The sequence below is a fragment of the Pteronotus mesoamericanus genome, unplaced genomic scaffold (genome assembly GCF_021234165.1).
Source record: "Pteronotus mesoamericanus isolate MK-2021 breed Mesoamerican mustached bat unplaced genomic scaffold, CSHL_Meso_final scaffold_128, whole genome shotgun sequence".
NCBI classification, from domain to species: Eukaryota; Metazoa; Chordata; class Mammalia; order Chiroptera; family Mormoopidae; genus Pteronotus; species Pteronotus mesoamericanus.
In genome coordinates, this window is record NW_026555305.1 from 2,089,486 (window position 1) to 2,114,784 (window position 25,299).

The following is a 25,299-nucleotide window of genomic DNA, read 5'->3' on the forward strand; positions in this document are numbered from 1 at the left end:
AAGTTAATGCTTCCTTGGCCACACATCGGGCTTCTCCTACTGTCAACATGCGTTTTGCTGCATGTCCATGGTATATCTATGGTCAAGGACCCGTCTTGGGGAAATGCCTCCAAGAACAGGTCCCTGAGGATTCCCCTGGTAGAGGCGTCTGTGGATCCCCCTAGGTGAGTATGCGGAGCTGCAGCCACGGGTGATGGAGGGCTAAGAAAACACCCGGAGGTGGTGGGGAAAGGTGTGAAGCGACCTGCCCTGTCTGTCACAGTGAGTCTTGTCCTCAGACTCACCAGCCACGTGCCCGTGGCTGAATGTCTGTGGTACAAGAAAAAAAAAAAATCAGTGAGTCCCCATTTAAAAAATGATTGTTCTTCCTTGGTGGTCAGATATGTCTGTGACTACGCCACTCTCTTTGTGTCCTGGACACTTTGTGGGAAGCCCTATGGACACCCAAAATCTAGCTCACTTTTAAAGGCTTCACTTATTTTTAGAGAGAGGGGAAGGGTGGGAGAAAGAGAGGGAGAGAAACATCCATGTGTGGTCTCCTCTCGCACACCCTCTACTGGGGCTTGGCCGCAGCCCAGGCAAGTCCCCCTGACAGGGAATGAAACCAGCGACGCTTTGGCTCCCGGGCGAGCGCTCAGTCCTCTGAGCCACAAGACAAGGTCAGGTCAGACTTCCTAGACAGGACGAGCAGTTATCCTTGGAACTCGGCCTTGTTCATAATGGCGTTCTCTTTACATGAAGCTCTTTGGTTATTAGAGCAATGGATCTGCCGTCCCTTTATGACTGCAGATGAAAACAGAGACCATGACGCTATTTGTTTTCAAAATTGTCACACAAATTATCACAGATCCTGTCAACACATAGACGTCAAATAGCTATTAGAAATGATGGAAAATATTTTACTTATTACAGAATAATATTGAGATCAATGATTTCGATCACTGTCTCGCCTTTATTTATTTAAAATTCATTCCTTCTTTCCTTCGTTCATTCACTCACTCATTCATTCCTTTTTGTTTCCCGGCGAGCGGTCCCGACGGAGGGCGCGCTGGCTCCTTCCCAGGAGCCCGGACCAGAGCGCGGCGGGGGCAGCGCCGGGAGGGGCAGGAACGCGGGACGCGGCCGCTGCGGATGGGCCGGCGCAGCCTCAGAAATAAACCTTCCCGAACAAAGACCCAGGGCTCCCTGTGTTGTTGTTTGCTGCCTCATTTTTTGAAGTTTAAATTTTATCCTTTTAATCCTCACCTGAGGATATCTTTTTACTGATTTTTAGAGCGAGAAGAAGGGAGATGGCGGGAGAAACACAGAAAGGTTGCCTCTCGCGCGCCCCCTGGCGGGGATCGAACCTGCAGCCTTTGGTGCCCAGGGCGCCACTCCAAACACGTGAGTCACCCGCTAGGGCTCTTTTTTTAATTTTTAAAATACTTTTTATTTTTTCAGTTACAGTTGACGTGCAATACAAAATAATGTTGAATGTAAACTGTACTTTAAAACATTAAAAAAATCACTGAAGTTTGTGTGATGGGAGGGGGTTCGGGGACCGGGGTAAAACGGGCGAAGGGGTTGAGAAGCGCAGACCGGCCGGGACAGGACAGTCCCAGGTGTGACGAGCAGCACGGGGAGCACATTCAGCGACACTGTGGTGACGAGCGTGGTGCCAGGTGCGCCCCAGGCTTGTCAGGGGAATCTCTGCATAAGGTCTACGGGTGTCTCATTACTATGCTGTTATTTTAAACTAATATAATAATGTATGGGAAGTGAAAGTCAAAAATAAATCTAAAAGATAGTGTAAGTGAACATTGTTTACAAGCACATTGAAGACAACAAGACTCAGGAAGAACGGAGGTTAGTGACACGGGCTCCGCGGCGCCCCGCGCGCCCCCCAGCGGGTTTCTGCCCGAGTCCGGCTCCTGCTCCACGTGCCGCAGCTGCCTGCGTGGCTGCTGGGAGTACGGACGGCGCAGGCGCAGGGCACGGCTGGGCACTGAATTTCCTGGAAACCTACAGGTGGCTCTGACCCGGGTGGCTCAGTTGAGCGACGTTCTGCCAGGGGCAAGGCCGCCGGGTCGGTTCCGGGTCAGGGCACAGGTCCGGTTGCCGGTTCAGTTCCTGGTCGAGGCACTTAGCAGAGGCGATCGGTGGGCGTTTTTCACTTGCATCCATGTTTCTGTCCCTGACTCTCTCCCTCCCTTTCCGTCACTGTGAAAATAAATAAATAAAATCTTTAAAAGAGAAAGGAAACAACAGGAGGTTTTAATGGAGACTTTCAGGCTGGAAAATTGGGAAAGGACGAACATTTCAGGTGCCAGAAGCCAGGTGAGGCCCAGCTTGACCGGAGGGCTTTGGCAAGTTGCTCTTTCCTGCGGGGCTGGGGACCGGTCACCCCAGGCCTCACCTGGGACCCTCCGAGTCCTTGGGCTCACCCACAGGACGGCTCTCGGTGGGGGCTGCAGCGCCCTGACCTCTGACACCAGCCTGCCCTGACCTCTGACACCAGCCTGCCCTGACCTCTGACACCAGCCTGCCACGCTGGCTGTTCGGTCTGAGGTCGCTCCCCTGAGAAACCTCGGAGCAGGTGGGGCGCCCAGCCCCGCGTCCCCGGGCCCCTCGGCAGGGAGCTGTCACAGTGGCGGCCGCAGGGAGCCCCCACCTCAGGTTCAGGGGTCGTCCAGGCGGGTCAGGCAGACGGGCAACGGCTGCGTCTCTAAAGTGCTGGGCCATGGCCGCTGTGTGGGGGAGGGGCAGCGGCTAGACCGTCGTGGGTGACGTGGACTCCTCGGTCCTGGGACTCCGCCCTCTTTGTATGAATAGGGACCTGCAGTCACCGCTCCCAGGTAATGAAGGTGCAAACAATTAACAGTGACTCGTGGCCCTGAACGTCTGATGTTGAAAATGCCGTTGGAATGAAGGCACGACTCCTCCTGCGGCTGTAAGGTAGGTGTTGTGAGGGTGAGTGTAGTTTTCTGTTTCAATCCTCAGCTAAGGACAGGTTTTCATTGGTTTTAAAGACAGAGAGGAAGGGCGGAGGGAGAGAGGGAATGAGAGACATGGGTCACCTCTCGAACCCTCACCCCTTTAGTAGCACGGGACGTTCGTCCAACAGACGGAGCCCGCTGGCCTGGGCTACGTGAGTGTCTTATCTGGGGTGGCTACTGAGCCGCCGGGGTGGGGCTTGGCCACACTGAACTGTGTGGAACAGAAGGTGTGCCCTTGAATTTGAAGACATCACAGGAAAGGAGAATATTAGCCGCCTCCTGCAGATCTTCCCAAATTGATCACATGTTGAAATGATGACCTTTTGCCAGTTATAATGAATGAGGTTTGTTTGATTTTACTTTGTTCCTGTGGCTACTAGAACATGAGATTAGCCCTGGCTGGTTAGAGCATCAGTTGGTTAGAGCATCGTCCTGATACCCGGAGGTGGCAGGTTCAATCCCCGGTCAGGGCTCATTCAAGGAGCAACCAATGGATGCATAAGTGAGTGGAGCAACATATCAATGTTCCTCTCTCTCTCATTTCAATAAATTCAAAAAATGTTTTTAGAGAAAACTAGGTTGCGATGACATCTGCGGGTCACCTGATATGCCCAGGGCACCGTGCTGGGTGGGACCCAGGAATCCTCCAACCGCCCCACCTGGGTGTGGCTGAGACCCCCCGCAGAGCCTGAGGGGCGGAATAGGTCAGTGGGTCAGTGGCTGATGCTGCACATCTCACCTCGCAGGGTCCGCCAGTCTCGGGTCTGACTCGGGATAATGATGACCACTTTATTTCTGTCACCTGGTGTTGAACATCTAAGTTGTACCCAGTGTTCCCATCAAAGGCCCCTTGTCCCCAGGTGCCCCTGCCATGCCTGGCGCTGAACTGGCCTCACACAGCACCTGCGGAACCTTTTGTAGAAACTGGAAAGGAAATACGATGGGCTCATCTCCCCTGCACTCGGTCCTCTTGTGGTCTCCGGCCACCTCCCCTGGCAGCTGCGCTCTGGAGCCAGGGTGACCCCATCCCCTGTACCGGGCAGGCCCCTCCCACCTCAGTCACTTCCTGTCCCACCTCATCCAATCAGGTTTTCCTTGAGTTAATGAGGTTTTCTTACCCCACAGAGAGCTTACCAGGAACAAAGGGCATAGTTGTGCATGAAAATTATTTATAAACTTAGATTTAGATTAGATTCTGAATATGATGGTCGGTCCTCTCTTGGGAAGAGAATATCAAAAATGACAGAATTTTCTCTAGTAGTACAATCGGATCCTCTTGAATGCTGGTGACTCATGTGCCTAAGAACGTGAGGAGTCACGGGCGCGTTGACGGTAGGAGCAGCGCCTGAGAAGCACCAGGTGTCACAGGACCTCTTTTTAAGTTTTTTAAACTCTTTTTATGGTTGACATCACTACCGCGGCCCCCATTGCCCCCCTTTGCGCACCTCCCCCTGCCCTCGCCCCCTTCCCTCCGCCGTCCCCACACTCTTGTCCCTGCCTGTGGCCACGCCCCTCTGCCCTTCGGCCGGTCCCCTCCCCTCCTTCCAGCCAGTCCCGACCCCGCTGCTCCGACAGCTCAGTCTGCTCCCTGTGTCCACGTCTCCGTCTGTTTTGTTCATTAGATTCCACATGTAAGTGGGGTTACACGGTGTTTGGAGCCTCCAGCTGGCCCTTCGACCCTCTTTCGTGCCCTGACTGGTGTGGCTCAGATGGTTTGGCGTCGTCCTGAAAGGCAAACGTGGCCGGTTGGGTTCCTGTCCCAGGGAGAGGCACGTGACTGATGTTTCTGTCCCTTTCTCCATCCCTTCCCCTCTCTCTCTCAAAAAAACCAAAACAAAACAAAACAAAAAAACAAAACGAAAACGAAACCCTCTTTTGCTGGGCACATATAATTTTAAGGATGTTGTTCTATGGAGAAGCCAAAGAACTTGTGTATGACCCCTGGGCAGGGACTAGGGGGGCGATGCGGGTGGGGGGCGGGCACGGCGGGCGGGGGGGGGCGCGGGGAGGGGCAACTGCAACAGCACGATCAATAAAAGACACTGAAGAGATTTGCAACAATGTAAAAGAAGGAAAGTTATTTTAAAAAACAATTTTAAAGTGTGTTATATTTTTACAGAGATTTGAAATCAAGAAAATAAATTTCACGATCAGCAATTCCCGTTTTTGTAGTTTGCATTTTCACAAAGCATTACTTAAAAAAGAATTTAGGTTTTTACATTGGACAGACAATGCTATAGTAATTTCAGATACATAGCCGTGAGGAGACAGTTATCTAACCTAGAAAGTGTCCCCAGACATTTCCCGTTCCCACCTGGCACCATAGACCGTTATTTTGATATTAGTGACTGTGTTTCCGGGGCTGTAACTTTACACCCTCGTGACTGTTCTGCAACAGCCAGTTCCTACCTCTCACTCCCTCAGCGTTGTCACCCAGCCCCCAATTTCCCTCCCATCCGGTGACCGTGAGTTTGTGACACCGGACAGACTCGTGGTTTTTTCTCAGGCTGTGGCGAAGACAGAAAAGCTGTGATTCTAATTCGTGGTCAGGTGGTTGCTTTGGGAAAGGATCATTGGCCCTCACAGGCGAGAAAAAGCCAAGGTTCCCCGTTTCCAAAACGGTGGCCTTGGTTTGCATTGCTTCTTTCCCAAGCGGTTGCTAAGGAGCCAGTTGACAATGGTGCGGCCGGATCCGCGGTAACTCGGGCCCTCAATTTGCATCTGTTGGGGTTGGGGAGGAAGTCTGCGGGGAGTTCCGTGGGATGGAGAAAGAGCAACGCTAACCTGCCAAAATGAGGAAACGAGAGCCCGTCCTTGCTCTGCAGGGGGCGGTGCCTTGGACGCGGCGCAGCCGAAGCCGGCGGGGCGGGGGGTGGGGGGGCCGGGAGGTGGGCCGCGTGCCGCGTAGGCTCGGAGAAGCGCGCCGGGAGCTCACGTGCACAGGGAAGCGTGAGGTTGAGCTTCCGTTAAATACTTCCCTACTTACCCTTAGCCCGCATGGTCCGAACAAAAAATGGCTGGATGAGATTGGCTTTCTGAGTGGCAACCACCCACACTCCCAACAGCGTTAGGTAACCGGGGTAGTTAGGGTAAAACGTGCTTCGCGCGCCAGCTCCCCGGTGACCACCAGGGGGCGCCCTCGACCTGTTCGGAGACCGCTGGCGCCCTCTGACCTACTCTGTCACCCCGCGCCAGAGGTGCAGGGGCGCGCCTGACTCCAGGACTGATCGGTTCGGTAACTATTTATGTCCCTTCATGCGCTAGGACATCTTGACTCAGCCAGGACTTTTTGATATAAAATAATAGGCCTGCCGAGTTGGCTTCAGGTGATTGGAGTGTCCGCATACCCCCACGGGCTGCAGGGTTGAAGCTGGGGCAGGGCACATGCCTAGGCTGGGGCAACGGATTTGTGCAATGCCTCTCCCTCTCCCTTTCCTCTCTTTCTAAAATGAATTTAAAACAAAAACATGTACTCGGGTGAAAATTAAGAGTTAAAATAAAAATGATAGAGAGTCTGGTACATTCCATGGTGTTTCTCTGGTTGAGGCAAAACGAAACACACACGTATCGGTCCGGCGTTTTAGTTTATCTTTTATTTTCATAAGCATCAGTGAGTTTATTCTACAGCTCCTTCTAGAAGGTTTTCACATTTGAGGGTGTCGCTGGCTGGCCTCCTTCTGCGGCTTCTCCGGCAGGTGCCCCAGGAGGAGTGTTTCCTGGTGCCTCTCGCCTTCCTTTGTTTTGAGCCGGTGGTGAGGCCGGGCGCCCGCCCTCTGGGAAGACCCCGCGGCCTCCGAGTGGGTTCGTTTCCCCCAAACAGCCCCCAGTCGGGAGTGGAGGGGCACTGATGTGACCGTCCTGGAGGGAATCCTTCCATGAAGGGGAAGGAAAAGAGGAAATTAGGTTTTTCTGCTGGGTTTTCCACGGAAGGGTGTTGGTTGCCCCGCGGTTCCATAATCTACCCTGACGGCCTAGTGAAAAAGGCTTCTCCTTTCCAAGTGAGATTTATACAGGGAGCCAGTGCCTCTGAGTGGCTTGACTAACCAGTGGGAGTGAGAAGTGAAGCCGCGCCTGAACAGCCCGGGGGAAGGCCAATAGGAAGCCACCGCGGGGAGGGGGAGGGAACGATGTCGCACCCGCTCGCTCCGCCTCTTTCAGCCCTATTTCAAGAAAGTGACAGGCGTCCCAACACCACCAGACACTGTGCCCGGGAAGTTCTACCATGGTTTCCACTCTGTGGGAAAGGAAGCCTTCAAACTGCGCTTCCCTCCCGAGGCCTGAAATGCGGGGGAGGGTCCGCGGCGCCCCACCCCTGAGCCTGGGGGGCGCGTGTGGGAAAGCTGGCACCACAGGACCCATCCACCAATAGTTAACCCCTTACTCCCGTCCTGGCAACTGACAAGTCCTCAGAACAGAGGACTCATCTCTGGCTCTCTGGCCTCCTGGCCTTAGGCCACGGGGCCTCTGGTCTCTGTGTCCTTGCCTTTAATTTTTCTAAATTTTCACATTCACTTAACATTCAATAATATAACAGTTTGAGCTGTAAACCTCTGCGGTAGACATTCACGTAACTCATTAAATAACCTTCCCAATACACCTAGTACCCACCTGACGCCCTATGTGGTCAGGGCAAGAAGAGCGACGGTTCCCCCGTCTGTGTTGTACACCCGCTAACAGATGATGTGCGACAGCCATCGTATTTCCGCTGACTTGGGTGGGAGGTGTCAGAGGGGCTGAGGAGGGTTCGTGCAGACGTGATGAAGCGCACAGTAGGGCAACCTCCAAACATCTCCCCGTAAATGACTAATGATTGACAGACACCAAATGGTGAGTGTGTGAAGGGGAGACCTGGCCGTCACCAACCTGGGGAGTCACAGGATGAGCGTCCCCGCTGTCGGGACAGGTGGTGTAGTGACCAGTCCTAGTTCTTTCCTCCTCCACAGCCCCGGCTCCCTTGGGGCCGCAGCTGCGCTCACGGTTGTAAATGGTTTTCACGGCATCACCTTCCAATCTGTCTCCAGCCCAGGCACTTCTCCTAAAGGTCCCCAGACTCATCCGTCCAACCTGACACCTCAGTGCTGTTTGTAACAGACATGTCACCTTGCCCTTCTCTTCAGCCGGACGCTTGCAATGCCCGCCCCTCCCCCACACAGGCCCCTGCCCGCAGCGTCTCCCCCATCTCTGCTGAGAGAGCCCGGCCTTCCTGCTGCCACAGTACCATGTGGTCCCCCTGTCACATGGCACACATTCTGTCCGTCCCCGGTTGGTTCCATACCTCTTTGTATATTAAGGAACTTCAAGTTTCTTAAAATGGCTTAATAAATGGAGTGAAGGTGTAGATAGACTAACACTTGTTAGAAGGCATACACCTTGGAGCTTTTAATCTAAATCATGGCTGATTATATATATATATATATATATATATATATATATATATATACACACACACACACACACATAGATGTGTGTGTGTATATATATAATTTCAAAATAAATCTTGTTGTAACTAATAACATTATACATAGGCAAAGTCACCCCGTGTCTCTCCTTGCTCTTCACTGTCCCTCTCTAAGTCACAGCCCTCCCAGCCCCTCGGGCCTGCGGGGCGCGGCCGGCATCTGACCTCCAAGGACCCTGCTGCAGCCACGCGGGGGCCTCCCGGCTGTTCCCAAGCCGCGCACACAGGCTCCTCCCCAGGCGTCCGCGCGGGAGGGCCCTGCCTGGAAGGGACCTGTCCCAGACGTCCTCCTGGGCAATCACTCGTGTCCTCTCCTCTTACCACCGGGGGTCACCTTCCTGTGAGGCCCCCGCTGTCCCCCCATCTCTAACAGGCCCCTCCCCTCCCGACGCACCCCCGTGCAGCCTCTTCTCCCCAGCACCTCCCGCCTTCTCACGGAGAGTCTGTCCTTACTGCCTGTGCTCGCAGGATACAGTCGTTTCTAAGCAACACAAGTTGTGCTCTGTAGGCTGGCCGTTGGGACTGTTCTTGCTCCCCAATGCACAGCCCTGCTGCGTTGTATCGCCTCAAGACGTCGTATCTTTTTAATCCTTAAGCAAAGCTATGTTCTTACTTTTTAGAGAGGAAGAAAGGGGGAGAGCAACAGTACGGTGAAAGAAACACCAAGTACTTGCCTCCCGCCGGCGCCCCCGTGAGAAACGGGCCCCGCCGCCCAGGCGCCTGCCCGGAACCGTCCCCCGCCTGCGGCCTTCCCGTGCGCAGAGCGGCCTTCCAACCGGCACAGCCCCCGGCCAGGGCCGCGGCTTTTTCAAAAACTGAAGTGACCGTTTTCCACCAGCAAAACGAACAATTCGCTAAAAGCTCGATGAGAGTTAGCGTTTTTTACCAGTGAAGTCTGTTTCAATGAAGGTATGCGCATCGCTCTTAAGACACAATACCTTGGGAGACTTGAGAGACTACTGTGCAGTGTAAGCCTTTTGTGCTCACAGGGAAACCGAAAAGTTTGTGACTCACTTTATTACAGTGTTTGCTTTATTGGGGTGGGCTGGGTCCGAACCCAAATATCCCCAGGGCACGACTGAGTTCCAGGTGGAAAGATGGTGTGTCATCTGCCCCGTACTCAGTGCGCACGCATGAAGTCCTTCGTCCTGCGGACCCCTCCCTATTTAGTGACGGTGTCTTCCTGGATGTGGCGTCAGCCCCCAGCGGTCCCGGGCCGGACAGCACAGGGGCCCTCACGCGGCCACCGATGCGCCCACCCCCACGGGGCTGTCCCCGAGACCCACCGCGGCCGCCCCTCCGTGGGTCCCCGCGTTCGCTCCGGGGCCCGCACGGGAGCCAAGGCCGGGGAGACGGGCCGAGCGGAGCATGGTTCCCGCGGGAGCGGGTCTGAGCGGAGCCGGCAGGGGCCTGCTCTCTGCTAATTCCAGGGCCCGGCGGCTCTGCGGGCTGGGAAGGGGGGAGGGACAGTCCACCCCGCGAGGCAGGAGCCGGGGGAGCCTGAGACTCCTCCTGTCGATACCAGAGATTCCTGTGAGCGGGGGCCACCCCGGGCCTTGTGGGGACAGTGACAGGCAGAATGGCTCCTGTTGCTGTCAGAGGGGGGACACCCAGAGGAGAAGGAGGGGAAAACTCAGGCACCCACGCCACTCGGCCAGAAGGAAAGACGCAATAGTGGCATTTGTGACAGCGCGGGTGGGCCTTGGGAATATGATGCTGCGTGAAATAAGTCAGACAGAAACGAGAAGCACGTGATTTCACGCGCATGTGGGACATAAAACTGGGGCTCAGGACACAGGCAACAAAACGGTGGCTCCCAGAGGGACGGGCGTGGGGGAGGAGGGGCTCCTACTCGGCCTCGGAAGTTAGTTTGTCTTTGGAAGGCGGGCGGCGGGCACACAGTGCGACAGACAGACCCTGTATCATGCAAATGCCCGCCTGCCACCTGTGTGATCTTATAAATCAATGCCACCCCGATACATTTAATGAAGACACACCCCTATCATTTTATATCTACACCCCAATAACTTTATTCTTAAAAACACAGAAGAAGCATAATATTTACAAAAACAAAGAAACAATAAGTACCCAAAAGATAGGCGCCGTGGGCCAGACCCAAGCCTGAGCCCAGGCTGACGCGGCCCCATGAAGGCCTCACTGAGCTCAGTCCTGGAGCCACAACAAGGCCCAGGAGACATTCAAGTCCCTGTGTCCCAAGTCCTGGTGGAAAAAGGTTCTCCTGAAGCAGCGAGGACAAATGAGCAACAAATGTGACCCAGCTGCGTAATGAGCAGAATGGGGATGGCCTCACCTCAACTCTGCTGGGACAGGACGGTCCCCAGGGGAGAGGACACAGGTCCCTGTGGGGAGGGCGGCCTGGTGGCCATTTCCTCACATGACGCTGATAACGGTGCAGACACGATCTGATGCCAGTTGCAGAAACAGCAGTTGGGGATCCTCAAAGGCCCGGGGGGAGGCTGCGGTGACTATTTTAGCAGCAAGTCCCACACAAGGCAGCTCTGTCACGCTGGGAAAGAACGTTGTCATCAACAAATTCAGGTCCTTTTCAGAAGTGTCACATGCTCCCACAGCCACCGCAGGCTCAGCACGTCCCACTCGGAGGATCCCCCAAACCCGGCGGTGCCCCTCGGGCCCAGTGCCCCCGCGTCCTGCCCTCAGGGTCTCACCATCAGCAGCTGTGACAGACACATCAGAGTCCTGGGCACTGTCTCCGCCTGGGGAAGGACACAGCAGCACAGTCACGGGGTGGGGAGCCCCCCCCTAGACTCCAGCCCACACGCTCCCCAGGGTCCCAGACGTCCCCTCCCGACACCCAGACTTACAGGCAGCCTGAGCGTAGAGCTTCCCGCCTCTGCCTGTGGGAAGCAAACGCTCTGTGAGGAGTCGGGGGCTGGGTCCCATGACCCTAAAGGAGCCCCACACTCCTGAATCGCAGGAAGTTTCCAGATTTGTGACGGAGCTTCAGGATAAGATCAGGAAATACGAGGAAAGCACATGTGCAAGGACAGGACCTACCACCCCTCTGGACGTCTGTCCTCAGCAGGGACCTTCCCCTCTGACCTGTGACAGCTGGGAATCCGTCCCCATCGCTAGAGTCATCAGGTGATGAATTTGTCCCTCAGTTTCCCACGGGCCTCACTGAAGGGTCAGTGTTGGCAAACAGGCCCCCGATGGGCAGCACCCGCGTGGGTACGATGTCCACTCACGAGGCAAAGCACACGGCCACCTGGGCCTGACCCCCAGGGGGACAGGGACCTCGGCCCCACCCATGCCCACCTGAGCGCTTCCTCCTCCACGTCACAGCCACAGCGACCGCAGCAACAAGGAGACCCAGGGCAGCAGCGATGCCCACGAAGGGGACGGTGGTCCCAGGAGGGGGGTCTGCGAGGGGAGGCGAGAGGCCACCCTCAGGCCTGAGTCCTGACCCCGCTCAGGGACGCCCTGAGGAGAGGCTCTGTGCCCACGCCCCCCCCTCACCCCATCGCAGGGTCTGGGGCTCGGGCAGCCCCGCGTGCTCCACGCGGCACGTGTAGCTCTGCTCCTGTCCAGGGGGCACGGCCACGGCCGCCCACGTCTGGAAGGTCCCGTCCCCCGCAGGCCTGGTCTCCACAGCCTCCATGTCCTGGGTCAGGTCCTCCCCGTCACGCTGCCAGGTCAGGGTGATGTCCGCGGGGTAGAAGCCCAGGGCCCAGCACCTCAGGGTCACCTCACGGTCAGAGATGGGATGGCGGGTCACGTGTGTCTTTGGAGGGTCTGAGGGGAGGGGTGAGAACATTCAGGAACTTTGAATGCTCAGGGATCTCTGCAGCAGAGCACCTGCCAGACACCAGCCTGGACAGAAGAGTCATCTGGGGTAATCTCCTATTTTTTGGAAAGTTCCATAAACAGAGTGAGAACCTAAGTTAGAAGTCTCTAGGTCTCTAAGTGGAGACACAGACTCAGGTGGAAGCTGTTTTTCTCAGAAAAGCCGCAGTCAGGCCTCCAGAGATGGGCTCATCCCGGGGACCAGGGAGCGCGTCCTGGGCACCAGGTGGCTGCAGGGTGTGAAGGAGCCGCTGTGGCTGTTCCAGGGTGAGGCTGGATCTCTCATTGTCCTTAGAAAAAGCTGGGCCCACGGGGGAGTCACAGAAGGAAACCTGGGGGCTCCTCCGTCTCCGGAGCAGGAGGCGGATTCCGACACTGACCACCTCCCTCGTCTCCCTGCAGGAGCCGCCCGAGCCCGCAGACCCCTCCCGGGGGGGGGGGGGCCGCGCCCGGTACCTGCTCGGAGCAGCGTCTCCTTCCCCTTCTCCAAGTATTTGTGGAGCCGGCGCACGCACGTGTCCTCCAGGTAGGCCCTCCTGACGTCCGCATCAGGGACCTGCACCAAGTCGGGCCAGGTGACCTGGGCCGCCGTGTCGGCCGCGGTCCAGGAGCGCAGGTCCTCGTTCAGGGCGATGTAGTCGGCGCCGTCGTAGGCGAACTGACTGTATCCGCGGAGGAAGCGCCCGTCGGAGCCCACGAAGCAGCCCCGCATTTCCTGGAAGGTGTGAGACCCTGACCCCGCCCGAGGTCAGCCCCGCCTGCAGAGCCCCTCCCCGCTACCACTCGTCCGGACCTGATGGGGGTGATCCAGCCCAAACTCAAAATCAAATCGGATCAAAATCCCCGCGTGCTCCTGCCGGGTTGGGAGCAGGCAGGTCCCGCGGCCTCCGGGGAACGCTCAGGCTGGAAACTGGGGACAACAACGGCCCGTCCGGGGGGGTGGGGGTCGTGCCCGGACCCGGGGCGCGCGGCTCACCGAACTCGCTCTGGTTGTAGTGGGCGCGCAGCGTATTCACGTTCCCTTCCTTAATCTGTGCTTCGCGTTGGCAAAGTCCGGTCCGCTGATTCCAATAGTCCGGCACCTCCTGCTCCAGCCACGGCTGCTCCAGCCACGGCACCCGCGGCTCCAGCCTCGGGTTCGGGGCGTCGCTGTCGAACCGCATGATCTCCGTGTCGTCCACGTAGGTGACGCCGATGAACCGGGCTTTCCCGCGGCCCGGCCGGGACACGGCGGTGGTGAAAATTCTCATGCTGTGGGGGCCTGGGGTCGGGGAGGGCGCGAATTTTGGGCCGGCGGTCGGGCCGGTCAGGGTGGGGGTCCCGGAAGGCTGATCAGGGGGCGGCGGCTGAGAGGAAGCGGGGGCAGGGGGAGGGACGGAGGGGAGCCTGCAGCCGGGGGCCTGGCGTCTGGGCTGAGGGCGGTGCAGACGCGCCCTACCAGGCCCGGGGCCCCGCCGGGTCCCCGCGCTCCCGCCCCGCAGAGGCCGTCCCCTCCCGACCGCGCACGCACCGGCCCAGGTCGCGGGCAGCGCCAGGGCCCCCGAGAGCAGCAGGAGCAGCGGTCCGGGCGCCATGGCCCCCTCCTGTGGGTTTGGGAAGTAAGGGTTCCTGTGGTCCTCGGGTGTGGCTGCCGGATCGCCATGTTTCTGATTGGCTGCTCCAGAGCCGGACACCCAATGGGAGTGAGCACTGGAGAAGCGTCAGGCGTATCCAGGATGTGGGTCTTGAAGGAGGTTGCGAGAGACAGGGAGCTCCCCGTGAGCCAGGCCTCGGGCCCCGGGGCCTCGGCCCGGAGCCCCGCTCCCGCGCGGAGAGCTCTCTGTCCTGGGTCTCCCCGAGTCCCGGCCCGCCGGCTGTTTTACTCAGCGACGCTCAAACCTTTTGGTTTCAGAACATCCGTACGTTCTTACAAAATAAGGAGGACTCCCCAAAATAATTTTGTTTGTAGGGGTCATAGCTACCAATTTACCAGGCAAAGAATAAAGGAGTTGGAAAACTTCATTTAGAATAACATCACGAAACTGTGATGCGTTACCAGAAATAACGTTTTAATGAAAGGTAACTATTTTCAAACCGACAAGTAGTTGATTTGTGAGAAGAGTGGATCTCTTACATTTTACATCTGCCCAAGTCTCAGTTCTTGTCGGTAACATTAGAAGTCCGCTGGATTTTCATATTTGCTTCTGCGTTTAACCTGTTATTTTGGTTGGAGTAGATGAAAAATCTACAGCCTCACACAATATGTGAGGTAGAGGACTCTTAATAACTTTTTTAGATGGGTGTGGACATTCATCTGTGATTGGACACTAAAGCTACCCCAGTGGCAGTGTTGGAAACGCTCTTTGCAAAGTGAATCCTGAAACAATACCATTCAGTATTTCCTATTCTGCTACGTTGCTTGAGTGGCTCTTGCACTAATGCAAAATTATTTAAAAGTGATACCTTGCTTCATTAAGTGATTTATTCAGCATTTAATTACACAAACTCAAAAAGATCACATTTGTTAACGTTCCCGCAGGTCCCGCTGGAAACATCTGTCAGCTGTAGGAAGCTGTCTGGTTACTGGTGAGACCCAAGTTTTCCAAAATCCAGGTTTTCCCCTGAGAGCTTCCATTTTATCAAGACAACAAGTGCTGTCAGTTGTCAACTGTCAGTTGACAAAAAACTGACATTTTTTGAGGGAGAGGCTCACGTTGATTTTTGAGAAAGTGTTCTCTGGGTCACCCACCCTCAGTCACCACAGTTCCTGTGTCGCTCACTCTCTTAAGTGGACAGGCTGCTCCATAAGGAGAGGCTGGCTCAGCCCACGCGGGCCACTTCCCTGGGCTCGTGACCCGGGAATGTCACAGAAGTGCGTTGGTGCATTTTCCCGGTCATCATGGGAGATACATTTATTTTCCTCCATTTTCATGCAGGACAGTTAAGAAATTAATCTATTTGTATCATGAATGGATGATACATTTACCTTCTTTTTAAATATGTTTTATTTTTGAATTACAGTAGATGTACAGTATTATAGCATTTTCACGTGTACAACTCTGTGGTTAGACATTTATGTGTCTTACAAAGTGACCCCCTCAATAAGTCTCACACCCACCTGACACCGTGTGCAGTTGTTACAATGTTGCTGGATACATTCCCGGTGCTGCACTTGGCATCCCCGCGACGGTTCTGCAACGACCAATCTGTACCTCTGAACCCCTTCACCTTTTTCTTCCAGCCAATCTGTTCCTTGCATCTGTGAGTCTGTTTCAGTTCTGCTTGATTGTTTTTTTTTTTTATGTTTATTTTTTAGATCCCACATGCAAGTGCAATCATCTGGCATTTGTCTTTCTCTGTCTGACTAACTTCACTCAGTACAATGATGTTGTGGCCAATGGCACGATTTCATTCTTCTTTATGCTGAGGCATATTCCATCGTGTATATGCAGCCCCTCCACTTTAACCGTTAATCTACCGAGGGACACGTAGTTTGCTTCCATATCTGTACTTTTGTAAATAAGGCTGAAATGACCAACCAGATGTAGATGTGTTTTCCACGTAGTATTTTGGAATTCTGCAGATACATACCCAGAAGTGGCATGGCCGTGTCCTTCTTCGTCTCTTGTTATATAGCCTTTGATTTAAAGTCTGTGTTGCCTGGCATAAGCGTTCCTACCCCAGCTTTTTTTGTTTGTTTCCATTCTCATGAGATACAGTTTCCAATCCCTGAGCTTTCAGTCTGTGCCTGTAAGGGTCTTATTTTCTTATCCATTCCCCCACCATATGTCTTTCAACTAGAACAATGAATTAATTGCATTTAATTTTTGATAAATATGTATTTATAGCCATGTTATTGTTTACATTTTTTATTTTTCTTCTTAGAGAAGACCCTTTAACATTTCTTGTAATACTGTTTTTGTGGTGTAACCCCTTTTCACTTTTTCTTGTGTGGGAAGTTCTTTATTTGTCCTTTGATTAAAAATGATGCCTTTGCTGAGTAATCTTGCTTGTAGGTCCTTGCTTTTCATCACTTTGAGTATCTCTTGCCAATCTCTTTTGACCCGAACAGTTTCTGTTGCGAAATCAGCAGACAATCTAGCTTACGGGAGCTCCCTTGTAGGTAACTAACCGATTTCATCTTGGCACCTTTAAAATTCTTCGTCTTTAATCTTTGACATATTAATTACGATGTGTCTTGTGTGGGTCTTTTTGGGTTCACCTTGTTTGGGACTCTGTACTTTCTGGACTTGCCTGTCTGCTGCCATCACCATATTCAGGACGTTTCCTGTGGCGTGCATTCTCCCTGGCTGCTGCGGCAAATAAATCGAGCGAAATGGTTGGCCGTAGAGGAGAGGGCCGGAGTCCGAATCTTAACTTGTAGTCCAAGGGTGATCTGTCAGGAGTTTAATAAGTGTATGGATTTGAATGTAACTTTTTCTTTGAGAACATTATTCATGCACGTACAAGAGAATTCAAAAGACACTCAGGAATACACAAAATTAAATAAATCACTTTGTCCCCCTGCCCCCTCAGTCACCTGAGTCCTCTACCTAGAAAACATCACGTGGAGTCACTTCTCATTTCTCGTCCCAGGAAAACATATCTGCACGTAAAATCTGCTATTCTGTCTGTAAAAAGAGCTCAGGCTGCAGACTGGGAGAAAATATTTGCAAATCACTTCCAGGGGTGTCCAGCCTTTTGGTGTCTCTGGGCCACAGTGGAAAAAGAAGAGCTGTCTTGGGCCACACATGAAATATGTTGCAACATGTATTCACACACACAAAAAATCTCATAATGTTTTAAGTAAATTTACAACTTTGTTTGGGCCAATTCACAGCCTTCCTGGGCTGCATGCGGCCTGTGGGCTACAGGTTCGACACCCCTGTAAGATTCTTAACCTCAACAAGAAGGACAGATAGTAACTCAATAAAAGTCCATCAATATTCTAAAGAGACAGCTCACCAAGGAACTCATGCCAGCCCTGGCCGGTGGTTCCTTTGGTTGGAACATCACCGCATGCACCAAAAGGTTGAGAGTGTGACTTTGGGTCAAGGCAAGTACAGGAGGCAACTAATCAATGTCTCTCTCTCTCTCCCCTCCCACCCCCGCTCTCTCTCTCTTTGTGACTCCCTCTTTCAAATCAATAAAACATAGCGTCAGGAGAGGATTAAAAAGAAAAAAGCTTGCTGTAGAACAGTTTGCTTTGTTGTGGCCACAGCAGCCTCCTACACCTTGTATATTCCAGGTCTCTAGATGGCGTCCTTTTCTCCTGTGCTGATTTAATCCCATGTTGTTTGTCCAACAGCGCCCCCTGCAGGCTTGTAGCGGAGAAGCCCAGTCTGGGCCCAGCGGCCCAGGGGAGCGGCAACGGGACCGCCCAGGTGTGAGCGCCTCTGTGCTGTTCGCACAGCGACAGAACCCACACCCGACGTTTCCCAGAGGGGTCACCGTGGTCAGGCGGCACATGAGTGACTGTAAACACATCAAGTAAACATGCTGGACACCATCAGCTTCCACAAGATTGTGTACTAATTCTATTTTAATTTAAAAATAAACTTAATTATGTACAACATTGACATTCAGTGAAGCGTTACTAAACAGTGTAACTAAGAATATTATAGACACCGACATCCACATATTAGATCGTCAAGAGCCACTTCCAACAGCCCATGACCCCAGGAGCCCCAGAGTCCCCAGGCACCCGCAGTGAGGGGCAGGGAGCAGGGGAACGCGCGGCCAACGGGGGGAGGGCTGCGTCCTCCACAGAGGGGGGCCCTCTCGCACAGTGACATAAAGGTAAAAATGGAGTTCAGCACATAGCAGGTGACACAGGGGACCGCCAGCATCAGGACGGAGTGGGCGGCTCTGGTCACTGCGGGGCATTTGTGGCGGCTGCAGGGTGTGAGGTGCTGCAGCCTCTGGTCGTGGCTGCGCAGGGGACGCGCCGTGGAGACGCAGGCCACACTGTGAGGACAATGGGTGTGACATCAGGACATGAGCACAAGATAGCACCCTGGAGACTGGGGACAGAGACGGCCATCACTGAGACAGCCCTCCCGAGCAGCGGGCAGGAGGCAGAGAAAGTGTCCCCTGTTCCCTGGGGAGGAGCTGAGCTTAGCATCACATTGTCATTGGGGTGCAGGGACACTCTGCACCAGGAGCCCCTGTTGCAGTATTTCCTGTTGGGCCCTTTCCTTCAGCTCCTGTTCGCAGAGCTCTGTCCCCAAGTCCCTCACCCTGGTCATCCTGAGTGACCTGGGCTGGCCTTCCTATGTGCTCATGTCCCACAGCTTTTACTGCTCACATCTTCAGGTGGGTTTAGTCTGGGAAACACCCCCAATTGAATCCGCTGTCTCCTTGTTTATGTCCTGCGGGCTCCCTCTGTCCACGTGACCCTAAAGGACAGTGTAATCACCTCTCCATCGCCCACAAGCGCCGAGCTGGAGTCTCTCACTGGACCCGCGTGTCCCCGTGTGTGTGGGTGACTAGCCCTGGAGAGAAGCCGTCCTGGTCCTGCCGACGGGGACGCCCACAGCCAGTGGCTCGGAAACACAGGGACAGGACATTAAAGCTGCTCATGGGCGTTTTCAACCGACAGTAAGAAACGTGCTTGATAATTAGATCCCAGAAGCCAGCTCCGCCAGCCAGCACACTGGCCTGAAGTGGTCCTTCTGAGAGCCCGCGGGGAGGAAAGGGTACCGTCCACCGTGTCCGCCGTCGCTTCTGCCATGAGTCAGCGCACTGGACACACAGACACGTCACTTTACATACAGGGGGCGTTCAAGCCGAGACACAGAGAGGGACGTCTAGGGCTTCTCTCCGGCCGTGGCCCCTCGCTGGGAAAAAATATGTATTCAGCACCTGAAGTCCAGTCTCCGTCTGTCACCCCATATGGGGCCCCTTTCCCTCTCCTCCCACCTCCCCTCCTGTCTGGTGACCACCATTCTATTGTCTGTGTCTATGAGTTTCCTTTTATTTGCTTTGTTAATTTTTTTTTTGTTTTATGTACCGCATGTGAGTGAAATCATACAATTTTTGTCTTTTTCCATCTGACCTACTTCACTTACCAGAGTGCCCTCTAAGTCCATCCAGTCTGTTGCAAATAGGAAGAATTTGTTGCCTTTTCCCGCCACGTAGTTCCCCGTGTGCGAAGGCACCGCAGCTTTTTTGCCCAGTGTCCTGCTGACGGGCGCGTGGGCTGCGGCGGGAGCCCGGCCGCTGGGAATAACGCCGCCAGGGGCGCGGCGGTGCGCGCATTCTTTCAAATGAGTGTGTTGGGTTTCTTCAGACAAATATCCGAAAGATGGATCCCTGCATCCATCGGCGGTTCCATTTTTAATATTTGGAGGAAACTCCACGGTGGCCGCCCCAGTGTGCGTTCCCACGCGAGCAGCGCACGAGGGCTCCCTTCCCTCCACAGCGGGGACAGCACCTGTTTGCTGCGTTACTGAAAGTAGCCTTTCCCACAGGCACGAAGTGATACCTCGCTGTGGTTTTCATGTGCATGTCCCTGATGATGAGTGACACGGAGCCTTTTTTCCTACGTCTATGGGCCATCTGTGAGTCCTCTCTGGAGAAATGGCTGTTCTGGTCCTCTGCCCATTTTTTGTCAATCCTTACGTGAGAATTTGTTTATTGGTAAGAGAGGAGAGAGAGAGAGAGAGAGACATCACTCAGTTGCCTGTCATCTGAGCCCCAAGGAGGACTCGAACCCTCAACCTTTGGATGCGGGAGGAAGCTCCAAGCCACGGAGCCTCCGGACCAGGGCTGCCGGTTTTAAAATTAGATTCTTTCACTCCCGCTTCACTTTGAATGTCTGTGTGTTTTGGGGGCTGAGGTGGGTCTCCCGTGGGCAGCACATAGTAGGTCCTTGCTTTCACCCGTTCAGCGTCTCCGTGCCTTCTGGTTGGTGAGTTCGGCCCCTGTGCATTCAGGGGGATTAGTGACCTCCGAGGACTCCCTATGGCTATTTCGCCTTTGGTTTCTGGTTGCTTGGTGTCCCAGGGTTTAGTTTTCCCGCGTTTCTGTCTGTTAGAGTTCACTTCGCGGGCTCTCGGTGCCCCTTGTACCCGTGGCCACCCACCTCGCTGTGCTACCCCTGCCTCCTCGTACCTGTCCCGCAGGTTTTCCCACGACGAGCAGGGCAGCGGCTGGGGGTCCGGGGCGGAGGGGGGGCGCGGGGGGCGGGGCGAAAGTCGCCTCTGCCCGCGCGCCCTCTGCCGGCTGCCGGGGGCACTGCAGCCGGACTGAGGCCGCGGAAAACCGCGTCCTTTCCCCGGGCCCCCCCCACCCCGCCGCCGGTTCTGATACGTGGGTCCCGCAGACGGGCGTGTGCGCGGAGAGTCCGTGCCTAACTCGTCACTGTAAGGGGTGTTCACATTCCGCCACGATGCTGACGTCCCGCTCTGTGTCTGTCCCCGGGCACATCAGCCCGGCAGCAGCACCTGCTGCCCCGCCCTAGGCCGCGCCTTTCACCTCGAGAATCTGCGAGTTTTACTCCCAGGAGGCCCCGCTGGTGCGAGCGGAGCGACCCAGCTGGGGTGCTCGTGCGGGGAACGCTGCTGTGATGACGGGGAGGGAAGGAGCCACGGGGCAGCGGCCCGGGGGGACAGTGGCGGAGTCGCCCGTGTGCCACCGGAGGAACGTTCTCCGTGACCGTGTCAGTTCTCACCCCTCGAAGTGGAAAGATAATGAAGCCTCACTAAGTCCGAACATTATAAATGAAAATAACGGTTATTTGAGCGCATGAACCTCCTCCATGAAACTGCTCCTGAGGCCTCCTGCCTCCCTGCGGTGATTTGGGGACGCTCCGTGTGCACTTGGAACCGATGAGTGTTTTTCTGTTGCTGAGTGAACGGCGCACACACATCTCTTTGCGGTGTTGTTGTTGTTGTTGTTGTTGTTGTTAGAGAGAAACATCGGTCGGTCGCCTCCTGTGCAGACCTCGGCACTGCGCCCTGACTGGGGACGGAACCGGAACCTTTTGGTGCAGGAGCCGACATTGCAGTCAACGGAGCCACCGTCCAGGGCACGTCTCTGTTTGATCTCGAATCTCAGAGAAAATCAATTATTCCCTTGGGTCACATTCACATTTTTGTCTACAGCCACATCCAGTTAATATTTAGAAAATAAAAAGGAAAACATTTGGCAATAAACGTGAACGTTCAGACATATTGATTGGACAATTATATAAACATTTCCCAAAGGAAACAACCAGAAACACACTAAGTGTGGCACGTGTAACTTCCCAACAATGTGTGTTTGGGACTCAGGAACCGCCCCGCGCGTTCCCGCGGCGCTGGGTGACCAGCCGAGCCGCGGGCACCGTGGCCGCGAGCGCGCACGGCGTGTCCGGCCCCGCCCGGCCGCACTGGCCGCGCTGGACTGAACCCGGCGCGGAGCGGCGGGAGGCGCCCGCGTCCCTCGCCGGGCTTGCAGGGGCGAAACGCGGACGCAGGGGCTCTGCCGCAGACACGGAGGGAACGCGAAAATGTGGGAGCCGTCGCCCGCGCGATAAAAGGAGATGGTTCTCATTCCCACGTCCAGGAAAACGCCCACGCGGCGTAATTGGGGACCGACGCAAGAGCGCCGTCACCGGCTCGGCCTTCGCCAGGAAGGTGTCCTTGTCCCCGCAACTCACGGCCCAGAAGCCCCGTTCCGAAGAGAGGACGCCCTGGCCCTGCCGACGCCCGGCTCCGCTCCGCGCTGGTCCCCGCGCCCGCCTCCCGGGAACGCCGGCCCCGCGGGCGCCGAGGGGAGCCCGGCGCGCAAAGGGCGGCGCCGCGCCTGTCGGGACGCGCCCCGCGCTCCTGGTCCAGATGCGCACAGCGGCCTCGCCCCAGGTTCCCGGAGACGGAGAGGCGGCTGTTGGCCGCGTCTGCATCCAAGGTCGCGTCCGCATCCAAGGTCACGTCCGCTGTGGAAAGTGGAAGAATCCGTCCGCTCTGTCCCCACCGCTCACGCCCCCCGCAGGGGCCCGCGCGTCTGGTTCACTGTCACGTCTTCGACTCCACACGTGGGATTTTCCTGGGGAGCTTCCTGGCCCCGGATTAGATCAGATTTATTTGTCCTTTAAAGCTTTTATTTATTTATTTATTTTTAGAGAAAGGGGAAGGGAGGGAGAGAGAGAGGGAGAGAAACACCGAGGTGCGGCTGCCTCTCGCACGCGCCCTACCGCGCACCTGGCCGCAGCCCCGGCCGGCGCCCCGACTGGGAACCGGAGGCTCCGGGGCGGCGCGCAGTCCTCTGAGCCGCAGGACAAGGCCAGGCCGGACTTTGTGGGCAGGACAGCGGTTACACGGGAACTAGCCCTTGTTCAAAATGCGTTCTCCTTACATGAAGCTGTTTGGTTAATAGATTAATGGATTTGCGTCCCTTTATGGATTTCATGTGAAGAAAGAACCCATGATGCTGTTTGTTTCCAAAATTATATACATATTATCACAGATCCTGTCAACACATAGACATCAAATAGCTATTAGAAATGATGCAAGTATTTTAGTTATTGCAGAATAATATTGACATCAATGCTTTCTATCACTCTCTCGGCTTTCTCTCTCTTTCTTATTTTTTTTCTTTCTGTATGTATGTATTTCCCGGCGAGCGGTCCCGACGGAGGGCGCGCTGGTTCCTTCGCAGGAGCCCGGACCAGAGCGCGGAGGGGCAGCGCCGGGAGAGGCAGGAACGCGGGACGCGGCCGCTGCGGATGGGCCGGCGCAGCCTCAGAAATAAACCTTCCCGAACAAAGACCCAGCGCTCCCCGTGTTGTTGATTGTCTTCTCACTCTTTACATTTAAATTTTGTTCTTTTAATCCTCACCTGAGGATATGTTTCTAATGATTTTTAGAGCGAGAAGAGGGGAGATGGCGGGAGAAACAGCGAGGGGTTGCCTCTCGCGCGCCCCCTGGCGGGGATCGAACCTACAACCGTTTGGTGCCCAGGGCGCCACTCCAAACACGTGAGTTACTCGCGAGGACTCTTTTTTAGGTTTTAAAATGCTTTTGACTTTTCTGTTTCAGTTGATGTGCAATACAAAATAATGTTGAATGTAAACTATACTTTAAGAAATTAAAAATTAACCGATGTTTGTCCGATGCGAGGGGGTTCGGGGGCCGGGGTAAAACGGGCGAAGGGGTTGAGAAGCGCAGACCGGCAGCGACGGGACAGTCCCAGGTGTGACGAGCAGCACGGGGAGCACAGTCAGCGACACTGTGGTGACGAGCGTGGTGCCAGGTGCGCCCCAGGCTTGTCAGGGCGAATCTCTGCATAAGGTCTACGGGTGTCTCATTACTATGCTGTGATTTTAAACTAATATAATATTGTATGGGAAGTGAAAGTCAAAAATAAGTGTAAAAGATAGTGTAAGTGAACATTGTTTACAAGCACATTGAAGACAAGAAGACTCAGGAAGAAGGGACTGTAGTGACACGGGCTCCGCGGCGCCCCGCGCGCCCCCCAGCGGGTTTCTGCCCGAGTCCGGCTCCTGCTCCACGTGCCGCAGCTGCCTGCGTGGCTGCTGGGAGTACGGACGGCGCAGGCGCAGGGCACGGCTGGGCACGGAATTTCCTCGAAACCCACAGGTGGCTCTGACCCGGGTGGCTCAGTTGAGCGACGTTCTCCTTTTCCACTCAGCGCCCCCAGCCCGACCCCCATCCCGTCTGGTGACCACATATGTGTGACGCTCCACGTAATCCTGTCTGTTTTTCTTAGACTGGTGGGGAAGAAGAAAAAAAAAACCCTCTGTAATTCTAGCCCGTGGAGAATGATGACTGCACCTTGCAAATTGGGGAGGGGGGGGAAACAAGGTTGTCAATGTCAAAAATAGTGGTCTCGTGTTTGGTATCACTTTCTTCCTTATTTTAAAAATATATATTCTTTACCTGGGGACATGTTTTGTTGACTTTAGAGAGAGGGAAAGAGAGAGAGACAATATTGATATGAAAGAGATACATTGATCAGTTGCCTCCCATGCGCGCCCCACCAGGGCTCGAACCCCCAACCGAAGGACATGCCCTGATCCAGGGTTGAAAACCAAACATTTTTTGTTTGTAAGAGGACACTCCAGACAACTTAGCCATCCAGCCAGGGCCGTAAATATCCTTTATGAGTATTTTAATTACCTCTGTCAAGAAGGAGAGGTGAGGTGATAAAACTTGTAGCCAGGAGACCTGGCCATCACCAACCTGGGTGAGTCACCAGGATGAACGTCCCCACTGTCAGGAGAGGTGGTTTAGTGTCCAGTCCCTGTTTTTTCCTCTTCCACAGCCCTGACTCCGTTGGTGGCAGTGTCTATGCTCACGGTTTTAAATGTCATTTTCATAGCATCACCTCCCAATCTGTGTCTCCAGCCCTGACATTTCCCTAAAGGTCCCCAGACTCATCTGTCAAACAGCCAACCTGACACCTCACTGGTGTTTCTAACACACATCCCACCTTGACTTTCCATTCAGCTGGACTCTTGCAATGCCCACCCCGCCCCCACACAGGTTCCTGCAAGCATCTTCCCCATCTCTGCTGAGAGAAGCCCACCTTTCTGCTGCCACAGCACACATGTGGGGTGCGCTCCTTGACTCCTTTCCCACACCCCAGGCTTAATCATTAGGAAACGCTGTGAAACGCATCTTCCACCCGCCTTCAGCATCGAGTCCCTCCCCACCTTGCCTACCGTTCCCACCGTCCACGGCCCGGCAGCGCCCCCAGCGGCTGCAGCCGGGAACGCAGGGCGGTTCCCCTCCCGCCTCGCGGGTCCCTTGTCTCCTGATTCTGGGCTCAGCCCAGCAGCCAGGCTGGCCCTGTGGCCCGAGGGCTCTCTCCTGGGGAGGGCCCCTCAGGGGAAGCCGCTAAGGGCATCGGCGCCTTGGCCAGGACCTTCCAGGGCTCGGCACCCGCAGACTGAGGACAGGGTCTGCGGTGGGTCGAGGACAGTGGGCGCCGGAGCAGCTCCTGCTGTAGGCAGGTGTCCCCACCCTCAGAGGGGTCGGCGCTCTGAGCCCCACAGGGACACCCCTGAGGTTCGCAGGAGGGGGGCCTGGAAGCTCGGGGGACTCCTGGGGCACAAAG

At 55.0% G+C, this 25,299-nt stretch overlaps 1 protein-coding gene across 1 annotated transcript; it reads right to left on the reverse strand.

Moving 5' to 3' along the window:
• Positions 1–11,656: 11,656 nt before the first annotated feature.
• Positions 11,657–13,852, reverse strand: LOC129082587 (HLA class I histocompatibility antigen, alpha chain G-like). Its single transcript, XM_054588299.1, has 5 exons — positions 13,769–13,852; positions 13,235–13,519; positions 12,715–12,990; positions 11,932–12,207; positions 11,657–11,835 (listed from the first exon to the last, which is right to left on the reverse strand). Exons 1-5 carry the CDS (start codon positions 13,830–13,832, stop codon positions 11,657–11,659), a joined length of 1,080 nt encoding a protein of 359 aa, XP_054444274.1. The 5' UTR covers positions 13,833–13,852.
• Between the last annotated feature and the right edge of the window lie 11,447 nt (positions 13,853–25,299).

Excerpts from the sequence above, each read along its gene's own strand:
- LOC129082587 (XM_054588299.1), bottom strand. The coding sequence starts at position 13,832 with ATGGCGCCCGGACCGCTGCTCCTGCTGCTCTCGGGGGCCCTGGCGCTG. Across the intron at positions 13,520-13,768 it reads GCTGCCCGCGACCTGGGCCG|GCCCCCACAGCATGAGAATT; the intron begins GTGCGTGCGCGG and ends CCCCGACCCCAG. Across the intron at positions 12,991-13,234 it reads CTACAACCAGAGCGAGTTCG|GGTCTCACACCTTCCAGGAA; the intron begins GTGAGCCGCGCG and ends GGGCGGGGTCAG.